Source organism: Melopsittacus undulatus, chromosome 6 (assembly GCF_012275295.1).
Source record: "Melopsittacus undulatus isolate bMelUnd1 chromosome 6, bMelUnd1.mat.Z, whole genome shotgun sequence".
Taxonomy (NCBI): domain Eukaryota; kingdom Metazoa; phylum Chordata; class Aves; order Psittaciformes; family Psittaculidae; genus Melopsittacus; species Melopsittacus undulatus.
Window position 1 is genome coordinate 47,378,836 of NC_047532.1, and position 25,139 is coordinate 47,403,974.

Here is a 25,139-nt window from a genome sequence, read left to right on the forward strand (position 1 = left end):
CTGTGGTTTACCTGTGCAGGGGGTGACTGGAGAGGGTTGTTCTCTAACATGATGGTCTGCAGCTGTCTGAGGTTCCTATAACAAACTGGTATTGTTGTTATCTTATTGCAGGAGAAATCTAATCGGATCAAAGGCAACTCAGCAAGCTCTGGAGATAGAAAATAAACACACAATTCAGCAGATTAAAAAAGTATTTAAAAAAATCAAAAGTATAAAACTGCGTGTTTTATAAAATAATTAAATATGCTGTTTCTACCTCCCAAGGGAAGAAAACAGCACCGAAGATACAGAAGTGCTTTAGGTTTCTGCTGTTACAACTGACAGTCTTTATCTCACCTTCAGGTAAACGCACCAAATTATTTCTTCTGACATTTAGGTCCCGCAAGGATTCCAAATTTCCAATCTGTGGAGGTATTGTCTGTATTTCATTACAGCTCACATCCTAGAAAACAAGAGTAAAGGATGAGTTATCACTAACTGGTAGGCTTCTGTTAAGTAAAATATGTAGCACTTTATATAAGGACTGAAAAAGACAACTATTTACATAGCATCTCAGATCCCTATATTAATCTCATTGCTGATATGAAGAATTATTCTCATTCTAAATACATGGGAAAATAAAAGTTTTACAAAGATTTAAGCATTCAGATGTAGAGGGTTATTTCAAGTTATCACATTCACATTATTCCATATTATCTCAGGGAGCACAACTTGCCACATAAAAGCTTTTTGCTAGAAACAAATGCATGAAGAGCTCTAATTCCATCCAGCCTTCCTTTAAAAATTACAGAAGACTTTTATTTAAATTGACATGGATCATTTGCTCTCTAGTGCAAGGCATCTCTCCCTCATATTTTTTTTAAGATCTCAGAGTATTTCAAACTCTATCCAAAGTCAAAGCATAGTTGGAGATACTATGGCAGACATAAATCCTCCTTAGGCTAAGAGCAGATGTAAGTAACTTATCATTGCATGCCAGTGACTGGTTTAGAATCACAAAGTTCCCAGCAGAATGAGAAACAAGATGTTGATCTTGTATATGCCCAGAGAGCATCCTAGTTACTGCATTATTTTGATCAGTTTAAAATAAGTTATTTCTTCTAAAGCATGTCTGAACCTATTAAACACATCAATTTCAAATTCAAGATGGAATATTAATAGTTAAAAAATAACTGCATACTCACAAGCTCTGTCAGCTGTCTGAGTTGTCCAATTTCTTCAGGTATTGAAACCAGCTTATTATTACTTGCTATCAAGACTTTTAGTGGTAGACTACAGAGGTGTACTGGCAATGTGGAAAGCTGGTTTCGACTTTTTGGACAGAAAGAAAACAAAATCATCAGAACTCTCATGAACTCACATTCTAATGCAAAGAAAGACACATACAAAAAGCACACTCCGATTACATAAAATCTTAGTTGATCATCTAATTACTGTAGAAGTAGTTCCATTAAGTCATTCTTTATTACTTGCTTTATCCAGTTACATGCGAACAAACTCTGAATATCAAGTACCAAACCTGATCAGATGTTTCTGAACTCAGTGTTGGGGAATGTGTTATTTCAGGTGCTTCTGATGAGGGGCCACCCTCTGTCACAAATGAGTATGAACAGAGTGCAAAAGCCTTTCTGACAGATAGTATTGCAGGTGGGCACATACAAAATGCCCCAGAGAAAGTCATTACTTACTGAATATGTAAAGTATATTTCTAATTGAGCAAGTCATGTGGATCAAAAATTATGGTGGGCTGGATTTCACTATTACAAAATGCAGCCTTGAACATTTCACAATAAACTACTATTAAAGCAAATATGAGGTCATATGACTGGACTGTAACCTCAGATGAGAAACAGGAAGGATGAGAATGGACTGTAAAAGACAAAGATTCCCTTTAAAAATAAAACATAGAAAGGAGCAGTGACTGGGTGATTAGAAAGAATTTTATTAGGATCTTAATTAAGGCTTTGATCAGATGTTGACATTTAGCAAAATACGCTGTTGTATTTTTTTCATACTTGAAATCCAGATTTCCCTGCTATTAAAGAAAAAAAAGTTCTGAGCAGTAGTAGGTGAACCAACAGCAACTTTTAAAAGGATAATAATTGGACTGCACCTACTAGAGATCATAGCAATAGGAAACCCATACCTGATTCATATCCTATTCCTACAATTCTCACTGTCAATAAAGAAACATAAGTATACTAAATTGGCAAAAGTGTAGCACCAGAAAAAAATAGCCTGAAGTTTCTCCTGGTTGATATCACTGCCAATTTGTGATGAGGCACTTTCCATGCCTCTTAAAAGGCCTTCTACAAACAGAGGATGCTGTACACAGTTAAATTAAATCAACAGCCTGAGTTGCACCAATTAGCTTTTGCACCAATTAGCTTTTGGGCAATGCTGCCGGAGTCGTATTAATGCTGAAGAAAGATCTTTAAAAACTATCAATGCAACGAAAGTAAAGGGAAACCGCATAAGCGTTGCTCAGCTGCTGAGAGCTGAAATGTAAAGACTGTCAAAAAGCTCTATCATCTCTTTCCAGTCTGCATGCCTGTATTTCACATGAAAACTACTGCAATTCCTTTGGCTATTCCTTTAAGCTGGAATTAGCTTTCTTCTTCATACTCAGTTCCACAAGCTGCTAGTTAATCCTCAAGTTCCCTGATCCACCTGAGTGGGTAAGACTGGTTCAGGTTGCTTTGATCCAATGACGTACAATAGAACAATGTGATGATCACACACCATGTTAGCACTACTTACAGATGCATTAAAATTTATAAACCTATACTACTGATGCTAAAGCAAAATTTCTAAGACAATTGTTACCTGATATTTAGAAATGTTAAAGACTGTAAGTTCAAAATAGCCTCTGGGATATATCGAATGCAGTTCTGGTACAAATTAAGACTCTCGAGGGAGACAAAGTGACATGCTTCTGCTGGAAGCTCTGACAGTCTGTTCCGTGACAAATCTGAAGGGAGGGAAAAAAGAAACATTCAGTAAAGCTACCCTAAAACTTCATGAGGACAAGTATCATCTGTGTATTTGCTGTCACACAGTTGGACATGAATTAGTTTCGCTGTCCTGCCTGCAAGAGTTTCAAAGTTATGAAGTGACTCACTTCACACATGAAATACATCAACATCTTTTAAAATCTTACAGCCACAATGGGAGAAAGAGAGCCTGATGCAACACTCCTTTCATAGTCAGACCCCAAAATGCCTTATGCTTCAAATCTCTGTACCAAGACCATCTTTAGATAATGGAATTGGTACTGGGTGGCCAGTGCTGTAATGAAAAGAATCAGAAAGTACTTTTCTCCCAGGCCTCTACCAAGGTACTCAATGCTACGTGAAAATCACAGATTCTTAGTCTAAAATACATACTTCATATAGATACATGTATATTCATGTGTAACAATTCCAACAGGGGAAACATGAGGCACACACTTCATACAAGCCTTCTATACTCTAGCCAAAGCATTCCCTCCTTCAGAGAGATACAGTTCAAGGCTGTAATCTCAACCAGGCAAAGGAACAATTTACAACAGTCTTCCCAGCTGCAAAGAAATGCTCTGCTTGCTGCTAGCAGTAAAGTTTACTGTTATCTTTGTGATCATATACTCCTCACTCAGCAAAAGACAAAAAGTTTCCCCAAAACTCCTACCAAACTCTGTATACGAAGAATCAGTAATTTTCCATAACCAGTTCCAATTACCAGTCTATTTGCATAAAATACTCACTGGTAATACTCTCCTTCAAAAGTACTGATGCATGGACCACTCAGTGGATAAGGAATTGGCTCACAACTCGGAGTTCTGGCCAATAGGAGACCAATGACAAGTGATGTTTCTCAGGGGTCAGTATTGTGACAGGTGCTGTATAACACCTTTGTTGGTGACATGGACAGTGGGATTGAGTGCACCCTCAGCAAATTTGTCAATGACACCAAGCTGTGTGTCCACACTCCACCTGGAGTACTGCTAAGGACTAAGGTCCCTTCCAACCCTAACCATTCTATGATTCTACGATAAAAGCTGCATTGTGATAAATGCAGCTGCAAAGGGCTCTTGTTTTTAAAAGTTAAAGAAAGCTTTTGCTTATAATGCCAGCTCCTGCTTCCTAACACACCCAGCTCTTAATTCTGACAGGAGTTATGCTCACATCAAGAGCACCTTGTGTCAGCAGGGAGTTCCTACAGACATACTTCCTGTTTAATAAACTAACTCTTCACCTTAATATTTTTAAGGGAGGGAAGATGTTAATTGTAAGAACCCATCTAACCTGAATCAATGTTATAAATTATTAAAAAACAAATAATCCAAGTTTAGCTGCTACTTTGTTTTGAATTTTGAATTTTCCTCAACAGCATAATAGGATGAAGGAACCATCCAATACAGATTATTTTTTTAAGACTGCCAATGCAGTCTTAAAGAACAGAACAAAACTCTTTGTCCATTCAGCAATGAGCATTTAACAAAAAATCACACCAAGTGCTTCTTTCCAGCTTGTATCAGATTCAAACATGACCTCAGCTTAAACTTGTCCATAATTGATTGTGAAAAATCAACACCTTTAAATGAATGTTTCCAACCAGCTCCAACAGTGGGAGCCAAAACTACAAAATAATAGAAGTCACCAATATTAAGTGTGCATCACATGTCTAGAATTATTTAGTTGCCTTACAACAGGAAATAATTTGAGATGTTTGCCCCTTTTTCTTTTTTCTGTGTGAAAAATACCTCTTTTCCACTTTTTCTTTACTTTGAAAAGTGAAGAAAAAACTGCTCTTACAATTGCTAAAGGCAGCTTCCATAAACATCCCAATCTTATCATATGCTAATCCAGATAAAACATAAGATAAATGCATCAAATGCAAAGAAAGACCACTGTGATGGGTCCCATTCCCTGCTACTTGCCAAACCCAAAGTCTTCTTACTTCTGTTACTCATCCCAAGCCCTTGTATTGACAGAGTTTGTGGGAAATTCTGTCAGAATTAAATACAATTTTTTTTTCTGAGCCCCTCAGCACCCAGCCCCACAAACCCTAAACCAGCATCAGGGAAAAACAATGGTGCAGGCAGCAGAGTCCCTTGCTCTGGTGGCATGGATTATTTTTGCTGATTTAAAGCACTTGCCAAACTCCAGCTTAAGTAGAAACAGCAAATGAACCCATCTGATCAGAACCTGCTTAAGAATCTGTAGATAGTAAAGGAATCAATAAAGCAATTGTCTATATCCTGCTTGTTTCACACAGCACACACTTTCAAGGGGATTTCTGCAATGGACACTTTTATTTTGCACAAGCCATTTCTCTTAATATACTAGCCTGTGCTACGTTTCTTTTCTGCTTTACTTCCATAATACAATTTTTATTAATGTTTCAGTGAGAATGACAGCAAACTCTAACTCTCCCCTCCTCCATGTTGTACAACTGCATTAAATTCAAAGCAGAGTAAATAGTGCTAAAACTATGCAACAATGCAATGTCCAAAATGGCAACATTCCCAAACATATTTCTCCTGTGCCAACACTGTTGTAATACATAACAGAAGAGCAGTTTCCAAATAAACATATTGTCCAAACACATAAAAATGATGTGCCCTGAAAAGTTTCTCGTAAGTGCAGCCAGTCATAGCATTTGGAATTACTGAAATTATCTGTGACACATACATCTGGCCATTAGCATTTCACTGCACAGTTGTACGTTGCCATAGAAGAAAGGGAGAAGAATGCAAATTATTTCAGAGATGCCAAGAAACAAGCAAAGGTAATTCAGAAAGAATACTTAGTTTCCACACTGACTAGATGTTTAAGCACCTACTTAAAGAATTACAACATTGGCTCACTATAAGGTGCATTTTTCTTAGGGATTCTGGAGGATGGAACAGAATTCCACCAGTTATCCCACAATGTAACGACATCCTTCAGCACACAGTTTTAGCCCTCCTTCACACAGCTGTGCTGGCAAAGTCTGTTTTAATACTACCCATTTTAACAATGAAATAGGTTTCCTAAGTAATGAGCCATATTTTCTGGCAGAAGAGTTGCAAAGAAAGAATTTCTTTCAACTCTGTTTTGGAAAGGGTTTAACCACAAACATGAGAATTCACAATTGCTTTTTGTTTCACTTTATCTTACCAAAGAACATTTAAATTCTAGTGTTTACATATTGTGCAGCCCATGACGCATAAACTAGTCAAGAATTTAATATATTCTGAGCTATGATTTGGAATTTCTATAGAAATAACTCCCTACAAAATAACATTGGGTGTGAAGAAGTGACAATATACTTTTTTAAACAAATGGGCTCACTGCATGATAGAAGAGAGGCACCAAAGCTGGTTAGCCACAACAACTATGTTTTTCCAGACTTCTCTCAATCTACAGTGATTTTTAAAACTTGGCACTTCTGTTTAGCAGTAGGAATTTGGTGGAAAGCAGATTAAATCAAAGCTGAATTTTGATGCTGCAGTATAGTCTCTTAAATCATTCAAAGCAGCTCTAACCAATTACAAGCTTGGTTAAGAAGTTTGCAGCATTTTTACACAGATGATGGCCATGAGAATGCTAACTCATACACAGCATCCATGATTTCATATGCTTGAATGGGGAGCTAAGAGGGAATGTCTGCCAGGACCATAAAAAAAGCCAAGTGCTAGAAAAACACAGACTAAGCGATAGAGTCAAACAATATACGATAAAATACAGTGTGAATTCCAAATCTGCAAATGAAGAACTGCTTTTGGTCATTCACAATTGCTGCCTTGCCCCCTTGCAAACCTCCAACAAGTATTTCAATTTCCCTAAGTCCAGAACACACTATCCCTAAGACTCAGTGACATTTTTGATTTTGGCCAACTTCTCTGGAACCCTCCTCCACTCCAGAAAGTGGACCTTAAGTGGACCCAGCAATGGGGCAAGGACTGCAGCAGTCATTGTATGAAATGCTTCAACAACTCCATCCTCTTCCCCACCTTCTTCCTAAAAATATCTGAATGAAAAGAACAGCTCTAACAAAACCATGAGAGAAATAAAAACAAAAGCACACCAGTGATTGGTTAGATATTTACACATATGCTACCCTGTAGTATGGCAGTAGCTGATACTTTTCCAAAAGAGAAAGTAGGAGTGTGGTGAAGGAACAAAACTTAAGGTATTTTATTGAAAATACTTTGCCAACTAAGACTTGTTTTAGTGATATTTTTCTGCTACTGTATGCATTAAATAACTTCAGCTACAACCAGAAAACCAGAAGGTGCTACAGTATAAATTACTAAACTAAAATTACAAACTAAAAGTTCTGCAAAGATTTCCCTCAACTTCTCAGAAGAACATTGTAGTGAATTCTGATTTAAAATTTATTTCTTTTCATTTTTTTAACAAATACTACAGCATGAATTAAGAACCAATTGCTGTCAAATCAAGCAAGGAGTAATCAGCACAATGCAGATTATTTGCGTTAATATGTACGTACACACCCTTGCTGCTTGACATACCATGAACTCCAAAGAGCAAAGGACTAATTCTCCCTCAAAAGCACAAACGCTGAATTTCAGTACAAGTGTATATATAGCTAATATAATTGGAGTGAATATAAGTGAATATAGCTAATTTGAAGTAGGATTCGCTTGTGGTCACACTTCATGGGCTAAAATTGCTGTTACCAGAAATCTGCTTTAAAAAAGGCTCTCGTAGCCTGCTAAAAATGGACACGTTTCCTTGAAGGCAAGATTATGTAGAATTTTTGGCAAAAGAGAAGCATTCTTTGGAACTAAGCTCTTTGTGAAATGTAATAAAGCCAAGAGTACAAACACAAAATGAAACATCAGAGTGGAGTCAGATCACTGACCTTTTCCATCTTAATTGGGATTCCGTTCAGAAAGCCAATAAATCCAATGTTAAATGCGACTAGAGAACACAATAAGTTTAAAATTGCATCATTTGGCTCTAAACTTAAACTGTTCCTGCTCAAAGAAGAATGTTCCTCTGACACCATATATTAGCAGGGCTGTGTTCACACATCTTTAACTTAAGCTGTAACACTAATTTTGTCTCCAAAGTAAAATCACTGATACACGAGGATGCACTGTTTAAGGTATTGGGTACTTTAATCCACTCCATACTCTAGAAAGAAAGGGAGCTGCAGCTCAACCCCTGCTGGCACTCAAACTAGCTGGGTGGTGCCGAATTCCAGTTCATCACAAGATGCTAATGTGATCAGTCCATTAATCCTGTTGCAATGGGAATCTGGTTTCTGCTCTCATTCCAATTAATGATGACAATGAAGGCCAGTTCTAGGCCTGGGCTGTGCTACACCATTTCGTTGATAAAAATCTGCCTTTTGTCACCAGGGATCTGCATGTGCTCCCCGTGCACTTTTATTTTTAATTTAAACCAGCAAAGTCTACATTTTTGGCCATCTATTCAAAACCAAATGTCAGCAACCACCATAACACCCCACTGGCAAAACGCTAATGTAAGAGAGATTGTGAGTTTATGTCAGCAGCTGTAAACTGTGAGCTCCCATCCATGATGTATTGCATCTTCTACAATAACCCAGTTGCAGCTGTGTGACATTAGTCATGAATGTGCTGCAGTGATGCAATAACAATACTGGTATCCGTGAAATGATTTGAATCCTGATGGTAACACTGGCTACTATATACTGCCCTCAACTAGGATGACTTTGAAGCACAAAAAAATGTTTTGTTTTCCCTAAAACTATGAAAACAGCTGTAACTTAAAAGCATGCCACAGTTTTCCTTTTCTATTAGACAAATCTAAGATATATTAGCTTGCAGCTTACAGACAAAAACATATTTTCATATAAATAATTATAGAAGCCAATCAATGACCAGGAGGCTGACAGCCAGAACAGTGACAGAAGGCAAAAGGCAGAATGAACTGCTGTATGAGGACAAAGCACAGCTGTTCAAGAAGAAGCAAGTTCAAAATCTGGAACTGTGTAAACAGACATTTTTTTTCTCCCCATATACACAACTTTAAGACCAGAAGCAAACTCCACAGGTTCACAATAACAACAAAACCACAATCACACTGAAGAATATCCTTGAAGTAGCTGATGTCATCTCACAGATATGGAAAGCAGCTCACCTGAACAACTCATCTGCAACCTACTGTTCCGGAAGAGTGGGTGTGCTCCCTGGAAATTAACTGCTTAGGTTACAGGCATCTTTCAGATAACGTCACTCAACAGATCTTTTGAGGAACTTGATGCCGTCTGATTGCTCAGTTATGACGTTTAGAATAAAATCTATTAGAATGATTACTCACAATTCCAAATGCATTATACAAACTTTAACTCCACCTCTTGTTTGTCATTCATTCTATCAGCCAAACAAATTCACACATATTCATCCTGGTTTTATGAAATTATTTGTTTCACCCTGCAAACATTTCAGAACTTGAAATGTTCTCAGGTTATACTGAGCAGTGTTTATGATTCTGACGATTTTTAGGAAATATTCCCATAAAGCTACTGAAAGAAAACAAATAAAAAGCAAGCACAGTCCTAAGCAGATGAGCTGCTGGTATTATTGTCCTGACTTGCACAAGAAAAACAGAAATCGTCATTAAATAATACCTCTGTGTATAAGTCTGATGCTGTTGGTCTCTGGACTCAGTATCTGGGAATGTTTTCCTCTCTTAGCACTGAAAATGCTGGCATCCTTAGAGCTGCATTTCACACCTGGAGGATTTCCTGACACAGAAGGGATGATTTTACCTCTTCTTGCCTGCTGTGATACAACACTACCACTTTTGTCATACTCTAATTTAAAACTAACCTCAGAAATGTCATCTCCTGATTCACCTTCCACCTGCCGATCCTGTCAAACCTGAACTTTTCCCAACTCTTCTCTCATGTATCTGAGATACACTTCTTATAAACTTATTAAGGTGAAAGGAGGTGAGCCAAAATGAAACACTTCCTTCTTTGTTTTACCTCAGTAATGTACAATGACAACACAACAGCACCACCGCCCAAGCCAGAATACCCAAGCATCAGGCATAATGAAGACTATTTTCACCTATGTTATTTCTGTAACCCTGTAATGAAATACATCCCCTAATTTCTAGTTTCAATTTCCAGTACTTTGTGAAGGAATATTAGATTCAGACATGTGATCCATCCCTGATACTACATTTCAGTTCTCAGCAGATCCATTTTTGATATGTAGGAACACATTCCTCCTTAGCCACAATACTAGCAGCATTGAACTGTGTTTTAACCATTTCTATAGACTAAGATTTTGTAATCAGGAATCTCCAGCCTGCTGGGTTTTGCAAAGTGAACAGGCTATTATTTCTGTAGTTATAGAAAACAAAACAAAGGATGATGGTTTCTTCCAAATGTCAACTTGGTGGTACGATGCCTTGAATGCAGAGGTGCTTACCACCAAAGCCTGCTTCACCAACTTGAGAATATACTGCATAATATGCAAAATTAATTGGAAGATTATACTTTACACTGAAATCAATGCTCTGTATTTCCTGTCCTGTGTGCTAAAGACAAGGTTTGTAGCATGCTTTTAATCAGAGCTGCTTAACACTATCCTTTATAAACCATGCTTCAAATCATTGCCAAATCATTGCCAAGTGTCAGATGCACGGATCGAAGTTTCACAGACGCCATTTCCTCTGACCATGCTTTTATTTTGGAACACTCAATGCAAATGGCAAGGCTTCTTGCCAAAGGTTTAAAAAAAACAAGAAAACCCTTCACTTTTCTGAAGAACTTTCACAAATCCCTTGCTTGAGGCAATTTTAGTGACCCAGAACTATGGCCTAAGCATTTACTTTCAACACACAGTTTGCCACATGAAACCTGGCTAGCTTTTGTTTTATTTTAACTCAGGAACATCTTAATAACTGTCACACAAGGGAGTACTGCTGTATCTGCCTTCCAACACACCTGAACTACACTAGGGATTTTTTAGCAGTGTTGCCCCTTCAACTCTTCTCTATTAGAACACAAATCATAAACTGAAGAAATTAATCAACTGCAACTCTCTTACTGAGCCTGGTCTCTGCAACATTCACCATCCCCTGTCAGGGCTAGAAAAATTCACATACAAAGATCTGCAAGAACTTTAATTATACTAAATAAGAAACCTCAGTCATACCTGGGATCAAAGAGGCAAACAAGATTCTAAGCACCAACTCCCATTCTCCCTCCCTTTTTTCTTTCCACATGATTTTAATGCATATTCGCTGTAGTTTAGCTTTCTCTTTTACACACAAATGAAAATTTCACAGGTGTCACCATAAAACATACTGACTAAACACAAACACGTATTTTATAGTCCTACACTTAATGTCAGCTGCTGTATATCATCTGACAAGAAAGCACATTCCCAAAGAAAGCAGGGTTTTCTCACAGGAGCAGACTGTGTAAGCACTGCGAGATAAACACTGTAATCAGAGTAACAACCTGGAATACAATGCCACTTCTTCTGTAAAATAATTTCATTTTTCTTCTGCAAGGAATAATATTGCTTGTTTACTAAAAATAAAAACAAATAACCAAAACCCAGTGGAAACTATGGAACACCATTACACAGTTGTGTGGTTACCAGAGAACAGGAAGAGTGAAAAGTTCCAGTCCCCATAATGAACAGAGAACTCCTAATATTCCATTGACTCCAGTTGCTTTTCCTCTAGTTGGCTCTGGAGCAGGAAAATCAGTAGCATCAATGAATCAAACTGTTATGTCAAGTATTATTTATTAATTTTTCAATGGAGATGCTGGCTTCACAGTCAATCACCCTAAACCAGTGAAGGGAACAATTCCTTGCTGGCCATGTGTTATCATGCCCTCCTCTTGCACCAGCACTCCCAACTGTGCATCCACACAGCCAGTTGGAGCTCATTACTAAGAACAAATCTTGCAAAAAAACACCACCACGAATAGTTTTCAGCCCTTCTAAGGCATGATCTGATTCATGTTGCAGTTGTGTAATCTCTAACATCAGTATGAAAGAGAGGACAGTAATGTGCATGGGAAGAAAGGGACCATGATTTTTGGCAGTAGTTGAGATTTGGACTAGCTGGTGCATGAAACTGCACTTTTTTGGTTCCTTACACACACACACACACACACTTTAATGAAACACATAGTGCTTCTCAGAGTAGCAAATACATTGTGATCAGACATTTATTCCCAAGTTTTGCTCATTACAGATGTGTACCTGTGTATGCAGCATGACATTAAGGATGGCACATGGTGGAGCAAAGTAAACATTTCGGGAATAAGATGCAACCACTTTCCAGATAAGCAGGGAGCAGAACTCAGTGGCTTTAGAATGGAGGCAGATAAAGGAAGTCAGATGACCTACCAGCTGAGCCTTACGACTGGTCAGTAAACAAGAGGACAGATTACCAACAGAATGCAAACTGCAACTCATGTACTGCCTCAGCAGAGATGATGCAAAGTGGAACTGTTCAGCTATGGTTGAAAGCAGAGATTAATTCTAACCCCCTCCTATAGGGTTTGGGGTTAAAGAAGTATTTACATACACTTTACTTCCACCTTCTGCTAGAAACCCCACCATTCCCCTGATCTCTCTTTCAGCAATTTCATTCCCTTTTCTCACTAAGCTTGGGCATCCAGCCAACAGCACAATCATGCTTCTCTTTCAAACCACCCTAAAACATAAAGCCAAATAGACTAAAATAAGTGAAAGTTGGAGAAGCAATGTCACAATAGATCCAACACTGAGGAAATGAACCAGAATCTCCAACCCACCAAGTCCGGTTAAACTGGGGAAGTTCAGTTCCTCCCTTACCAGTTGCATTGCAAGAACCTCTGGGGTTTTGTGCAAAACATACATACAGTATTTATCTCCAAGGGAAAACAGCCTTTGGACAGGACATACATAGCTGGTAAGGCAGCATACACCCCTTCATTGATAACTGTGTTTTAAAGGAGGCTGTTTTGGTTTGACCCAAGCCTATTCTTTGATGACTTTTAACTAAAAAGAAAAACAAACAACCCCCCCAAAAAATAAATAAATCAAATCATAGCATAAAACCTGTGAGTCTAGTCTTTTATACTAGTTTAACCAAGACAATTTAAAATGGCATTGGAAAGACTTGGAGATACAACCCCTGGAATCCAACCATACTGGTGCAAAATTATCACCTCTATTGGATACTCCTTACCAGCCCTTTGCTGTAAGTTACTGATTCTGCAACACTTGTGTGAGCATTTCTCAATTTACATCAGGCAGAGAAGCAGTCAAGTTAGCCCACATAATTTTAAAAGTTGTTTAAAAAACAAATTTTGCCTGAAGCTAACTTGGAGAGGACTTACATGAACTGTCTCTCTAGTGGACACATAACAGCGGTGACTTCCTTTGGTAGTATAACCTCCTTAAAGTAGCTGTTATCTGCACACTGGCAAACGAGTTGAAGCCTCACCTTTACAAGAAGGTTAAAAAAACCCCAAATCCCCAAGCCAAACAACTGACCAAAACAAAACCCAATCCAGGAGAGAAGAGAGAAAAAAACTTATGAAAGAAAAATCTTTAATCAGGATTTTCTAAGCAGACATTACTTGGACTTGAATCAGATCAAAGTGCTCATTACTTAAGCATTCTATTTTCTTCTACCATTAAGCAACCAGCTCAGCTAAAACAAATGAAACTAAGCTCATTGCTGCAACAACATTACTTAGAATCATTACACAGTTCAGATTTGCTCGTTTGATTCAGAACTTCAATCCCAGCCTATACAACAGGAAATTTCTCTCTCCTGTATTTCTTTCTCATCTATTTTTATTTAAGACATCTGCTTTTCTCAGTTCTCACACTCAGGATCATGAAGAATGAATACCAATAAATGGACACACTCCCACCAAAAGTATCAGCACTTCACACGAATGTTTGCTTCCCATATGCCTGAGCTGGTCTTGTGTCATATTATTTAGGAAGGACATACCTTCCTTCTATGGACTCTTTTCCATAATCAGGAAAGAATTTCTCATTTTCTGTTATATTCCCATTTAATACATCAAGAAAACCAACTATTAAAGACTTGAGTATAACTTCTCACTTTCACAGGAGCAGCACTAACCTGGTTGTCACTTCATAAATTAAAACAACTTGATCTTAGTAAACTGGTTAAGAGCGCAGAGAAGAGAGGAACTGAAACAGGAATGAATGTGGCAAAGGGCTGCAACTTCTTCAACCTGCTGTGACACTGAAACTATACTCAAGCTTCATTAAACTTCAGCTGAAGACATTCTTTTGCTGGGTTGTGTTGAACTGCTGAGTCTAAAAGTCAAGTCACTTAATAATACATTTTTTTATCTTGTTTTTAATTAAAAAGCTTCCTGTTGTTATGAAACTTGTCCTCACATCATGGTAAGTTACTTCAGTACAGGACACAATACAAGCTGCCACTTCCAAAATAGAGGGCTGAGCTACTGTTGTAATGGGAAGACATTTGCTCTTTAAGAGAGGAGAGAAGGCTGTGTGTTCCATGTGGCAACTTTTCATTTCCTTACATCTGTAAGTTTAAGGAAACACATTTTTCTCATGGTCCAGAGGCTGGCCACTAAGCACTCAAATGGCTTTGAGGTCTTCACACACATTATCATCTCCTTCAATTCCATTTCTCTCACTTTTCCATTTTACATGGAAAACCTGTAGCATGCAGCATGTACAAAGGTACCACACTGAGAAGCAGCTGTAATATAGCAGCAGGAAAATAGAAAACACTCTAACCAAGAAGCTATACTATACATACAACTTCTCACAAAAAAGACAGGAAAACAAAAATATGAGAAATATTAGGTCCTTCATCTCATGATTAGACTCTAAGGTATTGTGCTAGATACCGTATAGTCTAAAACCCATAATCAATCTTCAGTTATTCAGAAAAGGAGGGGGAAGGAAGGGTCAGGAAATGTGGATAAAGTAACACCACAAGTTAATACAAAGGCTAATGCAGATGGTGTACAATGATAAGTAATGACAAATACTAACAGGAAAGTATCAAGACCTCCTAGGCAGCAGTGAGCCAGGCTAGAAAGTCCCTGTAAGGCAGCATAATGCCTTTTCAATAAATTTATGTTATCTAAGCTGGCACCCCCACAACCAGCTCAGGCACTCCAAATACACTGATGACATTTTTAAACCACCCTCGACAATCTGTCCATGGCTATCGAGAGTTCTGCCTGAAGAGACTAGCAGGGAGGAAGACTGTATGTTACTGTGACTTTGCTTAATGCTCTGCTCTGGCTTCCTCTGTATCAGTGAAATATTTCTTATATTCAGTCATTCCAACAGCTCTGTCATGAAACCCTAACTTGGGGAAGAAGACCTGGCACAGACAAAAGGCAGGAATAGCTTAGTCAGGAAGGCTGGAAACATAAAATGCAACCAACAAAGGCTTCCTATTTCCACCATTCATCTATTTATTTCACTAAAAGCTAGCAATGACTTCAGTTCATCTTAATATTATTATACATAAAATTCTCCATCTACAAGCATTTTCACATATAAATAAGTCAGCTAATGTGACAGCTGCAATTTAACTACTATCCCATCAGTTTTGCGTATTTCCCTATTTCCCCTATATATTTCACTGATCAGTTCAAAATATATTACCTTACTCCTTTTTTTTCCACAGTTTAAGTTGAATAATATATTAAAGTCAGTAATAGATGGACAGACCATAAAGAAAACCATTTTAGCTGTGAATACATTTCAGAATGTCTTAAGTGGAGAGTTAGAAACAAACCAGCTTAAACTAGAACTGGAAATTCAAGGTCCTAAAAAGCAAAGTGAGTAACTTCACATAAAAAGGCCAATTACCTTCACAGAAAGGCAAGCATTTCTATAAAATTTTATGCCTGTTATTACCACATTTTTCTGAAGCTCTTAATAGAGTGCCTCTGTATTTACAGCACTTAGATGCAGCTTCACCAGACTACACAGTAAGGTCACCAAGTATGTCTCATAGCACTGCAGACACTAATCTGTCTTTAACGGGATGGTATTTTACTGAGGAGAAAAGTCAATAAAGTCCAACAGTCAAAAGTCCTATGTTCTTTTAATGACTCCTTGAGGCCATCTCTCATGCTGACATCATCCCCAACAAAAAAAGTCTGTTACATTTTACACCAGCAGCGCTGCAATTTTCAATTGGACAATTATTGCCAGAGTTCTAGAAAAAGAGCTGGAGCCTTACCAAGTCGTCTGTGCAGTACATGCCATTTTAGTGTCAATAAATAAAACAACAGTACAGAATATGTATGGAAAATACCCCCTATCAAACAGAGAGGACAACCAAATGAAGAGATAAATGACAGCAATTGCCAAAACCTATGTTCATCATATGAAACAAATTTTAAATCTGGAAACCATGAAAGTCACTTTCAGTCAAAAGCATGCCATGCCGATGTTAGCAGGGATCAAGAACTACAGAACTGGTGGTCACAACTACATGCATCTTCACTTTTTTAGAAGCTCAGCTTGCTAAGAGCTAGTAGAAAAGCTATCAAAAGGATTGTTACTTTCTCAAATCAGTATTTGAGGTGAACTCTACACATCTTCTTAAAAAAGTACCTCTGGCAGCAAACACACAACACAAAATCTAACCTGATCTCACTACAACTTAAAACAGAATTCTTTTAAAACCAAACCCATCCCTGTTCAGGAAAATGCTGAAGCTGAGGATTAACAGTAAACACTGCTCTGAAGAGGCCATGATGGAAGTTTATCTCAAACTGCAGCACTCTGGAAATTTTTGGCTGATTGGTTCTATGCCTTCAGCTCCTCTGAGAAACATCAGTTTTGTGCATGTGACAACTCCATCTATACCGTCTCAGTACAAACCGCACACAGCAGGAGAAAAACGAGAACAAAAATTATTTTGCATTGTTAGAAGAATTCTTGACAAACGCTGAGCTGTGTGGCAACTGCCCACACTGCACAACAACGATAAGAGTTCCACTCCAAGAGATTTCTGCTACTCCATTTTCATAATGGCTTTTAACCAATGGTATTTCTTGAGCTCTCTCCATAAAACCTTATTTCACAAAGTGGTCATTCACCAACATGTAAAAACCCAAATGTAAAAATCTCAAAGGTTCAGATAAACTGCTCACACACTGGCACAAGCATGACACACTATGTATGAAAGCACACTACTGCTCCTTAGCAACATGACACCCTGCCTCTTGCCCACTGCTTATGAAATACTTGACTGTGTTCCAGGAGAGCAGGGTTTCATTTTACACCACTGCTTCACAGAGTTAGCAGTGAGGGGAAGTGGGCAGTGAGTGAACTCTTCCCCTCCCAACCCCCCTGACAAAGTTTCTTCAGGTACAAAAGGAACTGCCCAACTAAAACTGACTTTAAAAATTCATTTTGAAGCAAAACACATAACAAAGCCTTGGAAATGGAGCTAGAACTATCATCAGATTGTAAGCCTATGCACAAAGCTCTGGATCCATCTGTATTTTTTCCTATTAAAAATTACAAGCATTGTTAAAAGCATACATTAATATTTATTCAATCCATTTATCTTTTGCAAAATCTCGCTAGGATAAAAGGCTTGGGTTAAAAGAAGAACAACAATCTTCAGCTTGGGTGAAACTGCAGGTAAACTGTTTCAACAGGTAAAAAGTTCCAGCACTGCAAAAAAATCCCAAACAAATCCAACCCCACACCATGGAAAATAGTCCCACTGCAATAATTACTCCATGAATTTTAATCAAGAGACTTAATGGGAACAATTCAACTTTAACAGCTCACAAGCCTGCACAGAGTTATGGGGAGATCAGAGAGAAGAACTTCGATGCAGCAAAGATACTGGATAGCTTAAGAGTCCTGAAATTACAAATCTGATTTTCGAATAAGCCAATGAATCACGCACAGCAAAATGGAAAGTTTATACATGGAAAATAATTGGCTCTGATATGTAATTTTAAAATGGCATTATAAAAAAGGCACTGCATTAAAAGATTAATTTAGCGTTGGTATAAATATGGAAGTGATCAGCAAAAAGAAAGAAGTAAGAGTAGGAAAATGTGAGTCAAGCAGGATATTCGAAGTTTATACAAGAAGAAAAATTATGATAAAGCACTAACAATAGTGATGGCACTGTTTCTTTTGCCCTGAAAGTAATATTGATCTCATTACAGTATGTACAAGATGAGGAAGGAAACCTATCCTGGGATCACTAGAAGCACATCTGTACTTCTCACAGAAGTAAAATAAAACTATTCAGGTTATTATAAAACAAGAATGAGAAACTTGTGAAAAGTCCCACCATAAAATATATTTGCAAATAAATTCATTTTAGTTTCTACTTCAACTGCTAATATTCAACATTCTTTAGAAATCAGAAACCTATCACTATTAAACTGCGACTACAGTCAAAGAAGAAACAGCTGTTACAATTGTGAGAATACTACATAAAAGAAATACGAGTGCTGCATATTCACTTATGCAGAGTAAGAAAGCAAGAGTGGTAGCGGTCACAAGACAGGATGCCATAAACCCATTAAAACTTTGGTACATGAGAATATGCCACTGGAATTTGACATCCCATGAAAATGTTAACACCAACAGTACAGCAGGAATGATCTTTCTGCCACAAAAGCTACATGGAAAAGTTGTCACGTGGGTAGTAACATGAAGAAAACACTTGAATAGCTGGAGTGAAGTAAGTTTATGACAGTGAAATTATGCTATAGGTCTGAAGCAACATTATGGTTACATTTACAATTTCGTATGCACATGTATTAAACTCTTGTTCATTAACCTTCTTTCTCCTCATGGAAGACGCTACCTGCCAGAGACAGGCTGTTTCATCAGCCAATAACACCAGTACACCAACTCCATATCACCACATACTCATTTTGCTTATTGAAAAGAATGTCTCCACCTTTACAGATGTTAACATCCCCAGTGCCTCCTAAGTACTGTCATCCCAGCACAACAGGCTATTTTAGGAGATTACATGATGCAGTAATATAGTTTCAGATCAAATGGCATGGAATCAAAATACAAAAGCATATTAAAAAACTCTTTCAACAACTTTAGTCTATGTGCAATATAAAACTTGATAGAGCTTATGATTTTTTTCCCCCTCTTCTCTTCATGGGACATAAACTGTTGTTTTCTATAATTTCTCTAAAATTGCAAGATTTTGCCTGAGAAGTAAAACAGTACACCAAGCAAGTTGTTCTCCAAGTATCTCTGACATAAGTATGTATCACCATGCAAACAGCAGGGAAGCAGGCTGTACCACACAAATTAGAGAGAGCAAGATGCAAAGAGACAGGAAACACAAAGACAGAAGGATTATTTAAGGCCAAAACCAGAGAATAAAAATTGAACAGGCAAATCTAAAAGGCATAATTTTTTAAAGTATGAACACATTTTCTTCTAATATTATAAAAAAACAGACACTGTGTTGAGCAGACTGAAATACCCCCAGATGAGCATCAGAGTATAAACTGCTTCTTCAAGAGTGAAGCAGGAGCCACAGCAGATCCTCTCTGCCTCTTGCACTCCATCACATCAGTCCAGTGTAGAAGCAAAGAGAAATTCTCTTGGTTTTACTTGGTTCTTGCTGTTTGTTTTTTTTTGTCATTCCCAACAATTGTCAGATATTGGATACATTTCTCATTACTATACTGAGAAAGCCCCAGAGACACGTGTTGTAGTCATTCATTAGAACAGGAACCCCTTTCCCCAAAACAAAGGGGACAACAACTCATTCAAGTTATTCCAGAATCTGCTCATACAGCTTGCCATGTATGCTTCTAAAAACCCTTAAATTTCCATTTATTACCTATTCAACACAGTCAAAAGTTGAGAACTGCCTCATATGGGAAGAATATATCACATAAATATATCACATAAAAATAAATCACATTTCTGTCTGGAAATCTAATTTGATTGAAATAATAATAGAGGTTATTAAAAAGGTAAGAGTATTTTTTCCCACTTAAATATGGCAAATCTGGCAGCACTGTGCCAACAATTACATTATTAATGAAAATAGGTATTTCTGCATTTTGTTTTACATATTCAAAGAGAATAATGTGTTTTAAGGAAACTGAATATGAACTGAATACTTTAAAAAAACTATTTAAATGGTCTAGTTTCAAACTGGTGACACATTATTGAAATGGAACTTCCAGTGACTTATTTCTTAACCACTTTCTATAGCAGCACTACAGAATTGTGCATAGAAATTATACTGCAGTAACATTAACAAAAAGAATTTACCAGATTAAAGGATGCACTTCTCATTTTAGCATGTATTTATGGAAGCAGAAATGGCAGATATCTAAGTTTACAGCTGTTACTCAGTTACAGAATTCATACCCAAGTCATGTGCACTAGAAATACATGAGGGAGGAAAGTATCACTTCCGTTGTGCCTTCCCTCTTCAAAGTGCTGTATGCGTCTTAACAGCAATAAAACATAACTCTCTTACCTATTCCCAAATCACATCTGAATGGAATGTTATGGTGCAGAGAAAGTTAAACTCAAGAAAAACATATGAAGCATGTTAATTTCATAGGCAATAGAGATTTCTGGCACAGGAAACCATGTTTAAAGATTTATTTTATTACTACTTTATTGCCTTAGTCTAGATGAATTTCTATGAAGTAGAAGAGATTCTTGCATTAAGTAACAAACATGCTCTTTCAAAAAAGCTGGAAGAGCAATCAAGCTTTGCAACCTGCACTATAGCACTGCCAAGGTATTTTCATTATCTGAAAGAATAAATTTTTAGGAAACATGGCATGCAAAGGTGTTTATAGCCACAAAAGTATCCTCAGAGACAAAACCATCAGATCTAGGACACAAATAGTTTATACCATGCTCTTTATTCACTCATCATTTTTCATTCAACATGATAATAGCCATCTACACACTTGAACTTGTGATGAATGTAATGATACAGAAAAAGCTCTGAAAGTTAATTCTGTGAAAAATATGTCATATCACAAGAAAGTTCTCAAAATAATTACAATACAGGTGTGTTTTTGTAACCCCTCACATTCTTCATACCTTACAGTATAGCCCTGGGAAAAAGTTCTTCAAATTATAACACGCTAAGCTGGAAAGAAACTATGTCTTTTTTATCATATTAAGGTTTGTTGAGTTTTGGGGTTTTTTTTTAACATGTGTTTAATAAGCACATTAATACTCTCATAGAAGTATATTTCTTGTAGTACTGATAAACCTTCAGGTAAACAGTAACAGCTTGCAAAAGAATGTTTGTGAATAGAAAGCTAGCCTCCTCCTTACCCTAAGTGAAGAGAGAATAAAACTCTCACTCAACAGCATTTGTTAACATTGACCATATCAATTAACCAACAGAAAGAAGGATGTAATATTTCAGAAAGATTTTAAATAGCTGCAGTGCACTTGGGCACTAACAAAATAAACCCAAATCTTCTACCTCTTATTTCAGATTACAAGTTAATGCTCTTTTTCCTTCAGAGAAAACAAAAAAACAGCAGGAGTAAAAAAAACAAGAAAAGCGAGTATCCTGAACAAAAAAGAAAAATATGTTAAGTTGATCATAGTAAGAAATCTGCAGTTAAATACTAGCTCATGATAAACACCATGACAGCACCTTTAAACTGAAAATTCAAATAGAAAAGCTGATAAAAAAACGTGTTTAAGGAGAACAGGAACTACAAAACAGATTGAAGGTTATCAGTTATGGGGTTGTGGGGTATTATCCACAAAAACTTCCTTCACCTTGCTCAGAAGCTAACATTTTAATCACCAGTAAAGCTTCTAGACTTGCCTTCTTACATTGTAGCTTTTAGCAGTAGTAATGATAACAATCTTTCAACACACAGGCCTCCCTGAATGACAGGATGATTTGCAGGGCAGCAGAATAGAACCATGCCATATAGAATACTCAAATATTCTGCAACAGCTCAAACAATCTGCTGGTTTAGCATAGATGGGTTCCAAAGATAATTTTTTTACCCTGCTAAGCACAAATCTACCCATCCCTTGACAAGCCAGCAGAATAAAAGGAAGTAGTAGATATTTTATGGTTCATAATCACATTCAGCGGTGGCCCTCTAATAAAAAGCATTTATTCCATATCTGAGCTTGGAGTCAATGTAATGACAAGCACCTAATTGTCCTGCTATTACTGTGCTCACTGACTCTTCACTCCTAGAGAACAGCATGTATGACATCAATTCAAAGACCAGTAAAAGCCTTGGTCTAAGACTGAACTAAGTGGTAATATATATATGTCCATAAATAATGGCAATAATGAATTAAACAGGTTTAAATTACTACTTGTCTTGTCAGCACCCTAAAATTAATGTTCTGCTCAGATTTAAAACGAATTTTCTATCAAGCATTAAGATACTGATTATTCCTCTCCTTATTGTGCTAACAACTTAGATGAGAAGACTGGAGTTGGCAACAAAGAGAAGCATTTGAGACAGAGGGCAAGATTAGTGAGGAAAGAAGAAAAGGTTAAGATGTGGAAGCTTGGATGAAGGAGATGAAAAAGATTGAGGGCAGAGGAGACAGATAACATCATACTGCTCGGAACATGTGACATAAACACTTTGGAGGAATCCCAACCCAGTTCCTTCTACTCTACAAGCTGGTCCCAGGGAATAGCAACCTACTGCTGTCTCATTGGCACAGGTAAGAGAGATCTGATGGGCATAAAGGTTTTATTGTCATGATGCCAGCATGACTTCACTTAACTGCATCTAGAGAAATTCAGCCTGAACTCAGAATTCAGCGTTAGGGAAGTAACCTGAAAAAACCACTGGAGTCTTGTACAGAGAAAACTCAGTTAAAAACTTACGTAATACTGATAAATCAAGCACACACAGACAGTATAGTCTATAATCAAAGATGGTCACGTAATCATAATTGCCTATTTCCTGTGCGTATCTAGTGTCTGGAGGTCTTTAATTAGCAACCACATACTACTTTTCATTCCTCTTCAAGATCTTTCTGTTCAAGTGGATTTCTTCAGATGACAAAATTACTGTAAGAATCAGGACTGATCACAGCAACTGTGATCAACAACTACTGTTGAAAAGTCATTAAGAAAAAAGCAGGGCATTGCAAAAACAAAAATGGATGATAACCTGAAAGCTGGAGAATGCTGCTTTGGAAATACAGATTGCATCTGTCATTGCCATACAGTTCCTCTATCATACTAAGCAAGCCTTCTGAACTAGTTTTTCCAAAGGTAGAAATTAATCACATATTCCCATTTTTCTAGATGTCAGGCTTGATTTCCAGTACTCCTGAAGAATCACCAAGGTAACTGAAGTTATGAAGAACTGCATTAAAAAAAAAAACAAACATGATTTATCTGTAGTGGTTTTGTTGCCTAAAAGTTCAGGCACTAAGTGCTTTGAATTTGGCACCCCAATTCAGCATATGCTATCAAACTTTGTATGAATCCAAGCTTCATATATACAAAATACAGTTACACTACCTTGCTTCACTTCACAGAGATTACATGAAAAATAGTGTCTGGAACCTTTTCAAAGGTAGGGAGCCCTACCCAAAAGCCCAAGGCAATAACAACACAATTCTGTACTCAGAGCTAAGTTTCAACAATAAGGAGAAGAGACTAAAATTCACATGGGTCACTGGACAACTGGGGGGAGAGGGGGAAGGAACTGAATAGATGCTTACTAATCCTACTGTCCTCTGCAAAGAGCAGACTATGGTTAAAAAAAAAATGTGTTCCTCCAGCCAACACCTGGGCTGCACAGCAAGTTGGGATTTTTTAGGCATATCCCCATTTTGGAGTGCTTGAACTACATTTAGAGAAGACTATGAAATACTTTCAAATTGGTAACACTACCAGCTAGAAAAGAACAAAGGCTCTCCTTCACTCTAAAGAGACTTCTGAGCTCTGTCAGTGAAGACAGGAGTTTGTAGTGTAGAACTGTAAGGGACTGTGAGGACAGTTTGGGGGACTTTAAAGTGAAAAATAAAGCCCCCTTCCTGCATATATACAAAAGTACTAACTTACGCAAAACACTCCTATAAAGAAAAGACCAGAATGTATTACCCTTTCTCTAAATAGCTGTAATTCAGAGAATTAAAGCAATATTTTAACTCTAATGCGCTGATAAAGTCTAACCCCAAGACACTTTTAACATTAATGGATTTTCACACCCCCCACACTTTGGACAGGGGGACCTAGTAGATGAAGAAGAAAGCTCACTGCACAGCCCATGACTTCAGCTAAAGACACAATTGCAATTCATTCAAGCTGTTTGGCTATCATCGGAAACTGTGAGATCCAAGCTTGATTAGTTATTAAAGAGAGAAGAACCCTTGCATTGAGTTACTGCCTTTTCATTAGCTACCATGTAATTTTATTTTTAACTCACATTATATAATTTTCAGTGTTTGTTGTAATTAATTCTTCACTGCTGGTTCTTCTACTGAAGAAACTAATCCCATCTATTGCATTCTAAAGCTAAACCATCAGTGTAAAATTACTTCCATAAAATAATGTATTTTGCCAAATGAAAGCACGAGATCAAAATTTGTCAGCAGTAAAGTTTCAATTAATGCAACTCAGCTCTATAAGCCATACTCTGAAAGAAAAAGTTTCTATGCTCACTGACTCAAAGGCTAACACATCGTTTTACAGAAAGAAATGTGCAAATTTACAACAGCTCAGTGGTAAAAGGTTACAAAATAGAGCTAAGGTGTGATTTCACAACTGATGCAAGTTAATTTAAGCTCAAAACAGACCCCCTCATTCTCATCATCCAAGAGGGTCTTTCCATCCTTTCTGTTTGCTGGCACTCAAACACATGTGAAAACACTGCAAGCTATCCAAGGATTTGATCCAGCTAATTAGGGTCTGTGTTTTCAGCCAGTTAAGTACAAAAGAGCTTGCTGGAAGGCAATATGATGGCTGGTGTTGACTGTGTAGCAAGAGATGAAGACAGAACTTCCCCTTCTAGCATCAGCATAGAACTTGGACCACATTAGGCTGTGTATTTATGACTGACTTTTGGGAGTGCTTTCCCAGTATAAATTTGCTATCTCCAAGCACAGGTACAACCAGAGGAGAAGAGGTCTGGAAATAACATAAGAGAAAAAAAGACATTTC

At 37.4% G+C, this 25,139-nt stretch overlaps 1 protein-coding gene across 7 annotated transcripts in view; it reads right to left on the bottom strand.

Moving 5' to 3' along the window:
* Nucleotides 1-25,139, bottom strand: part of LRCH3 (leucine rich repeats and calponin homology domain containing 3) — a 69,301-nt gene that overhangs the window by 38,333 nt on the left and 5,829 nt on the right. For all 7 annotated transcript variants that reach the window (XM_031043006.2, XM_031043002.2, XM_031043005.2 and 4 more), the window contains exons 2-5: nt 2,827-2,971; nt 1,185-1,311; nt 337-442; nt 12-148 (exon numbers count right to left, since the gene is read on the bottom strand). In XM_031043006.2, the coding sequence (XP_030898866.1) occupies nt 12-148; nt 337-442; nt 1,185-1,311; nt 2,827-2,971 (515 nt within the window). The remainder of the gene's footprint in view (nt 1-11; nt 149-336; nt 443-1,184; nt 1,312-2,826; nt 2,972-25,139) is intronic.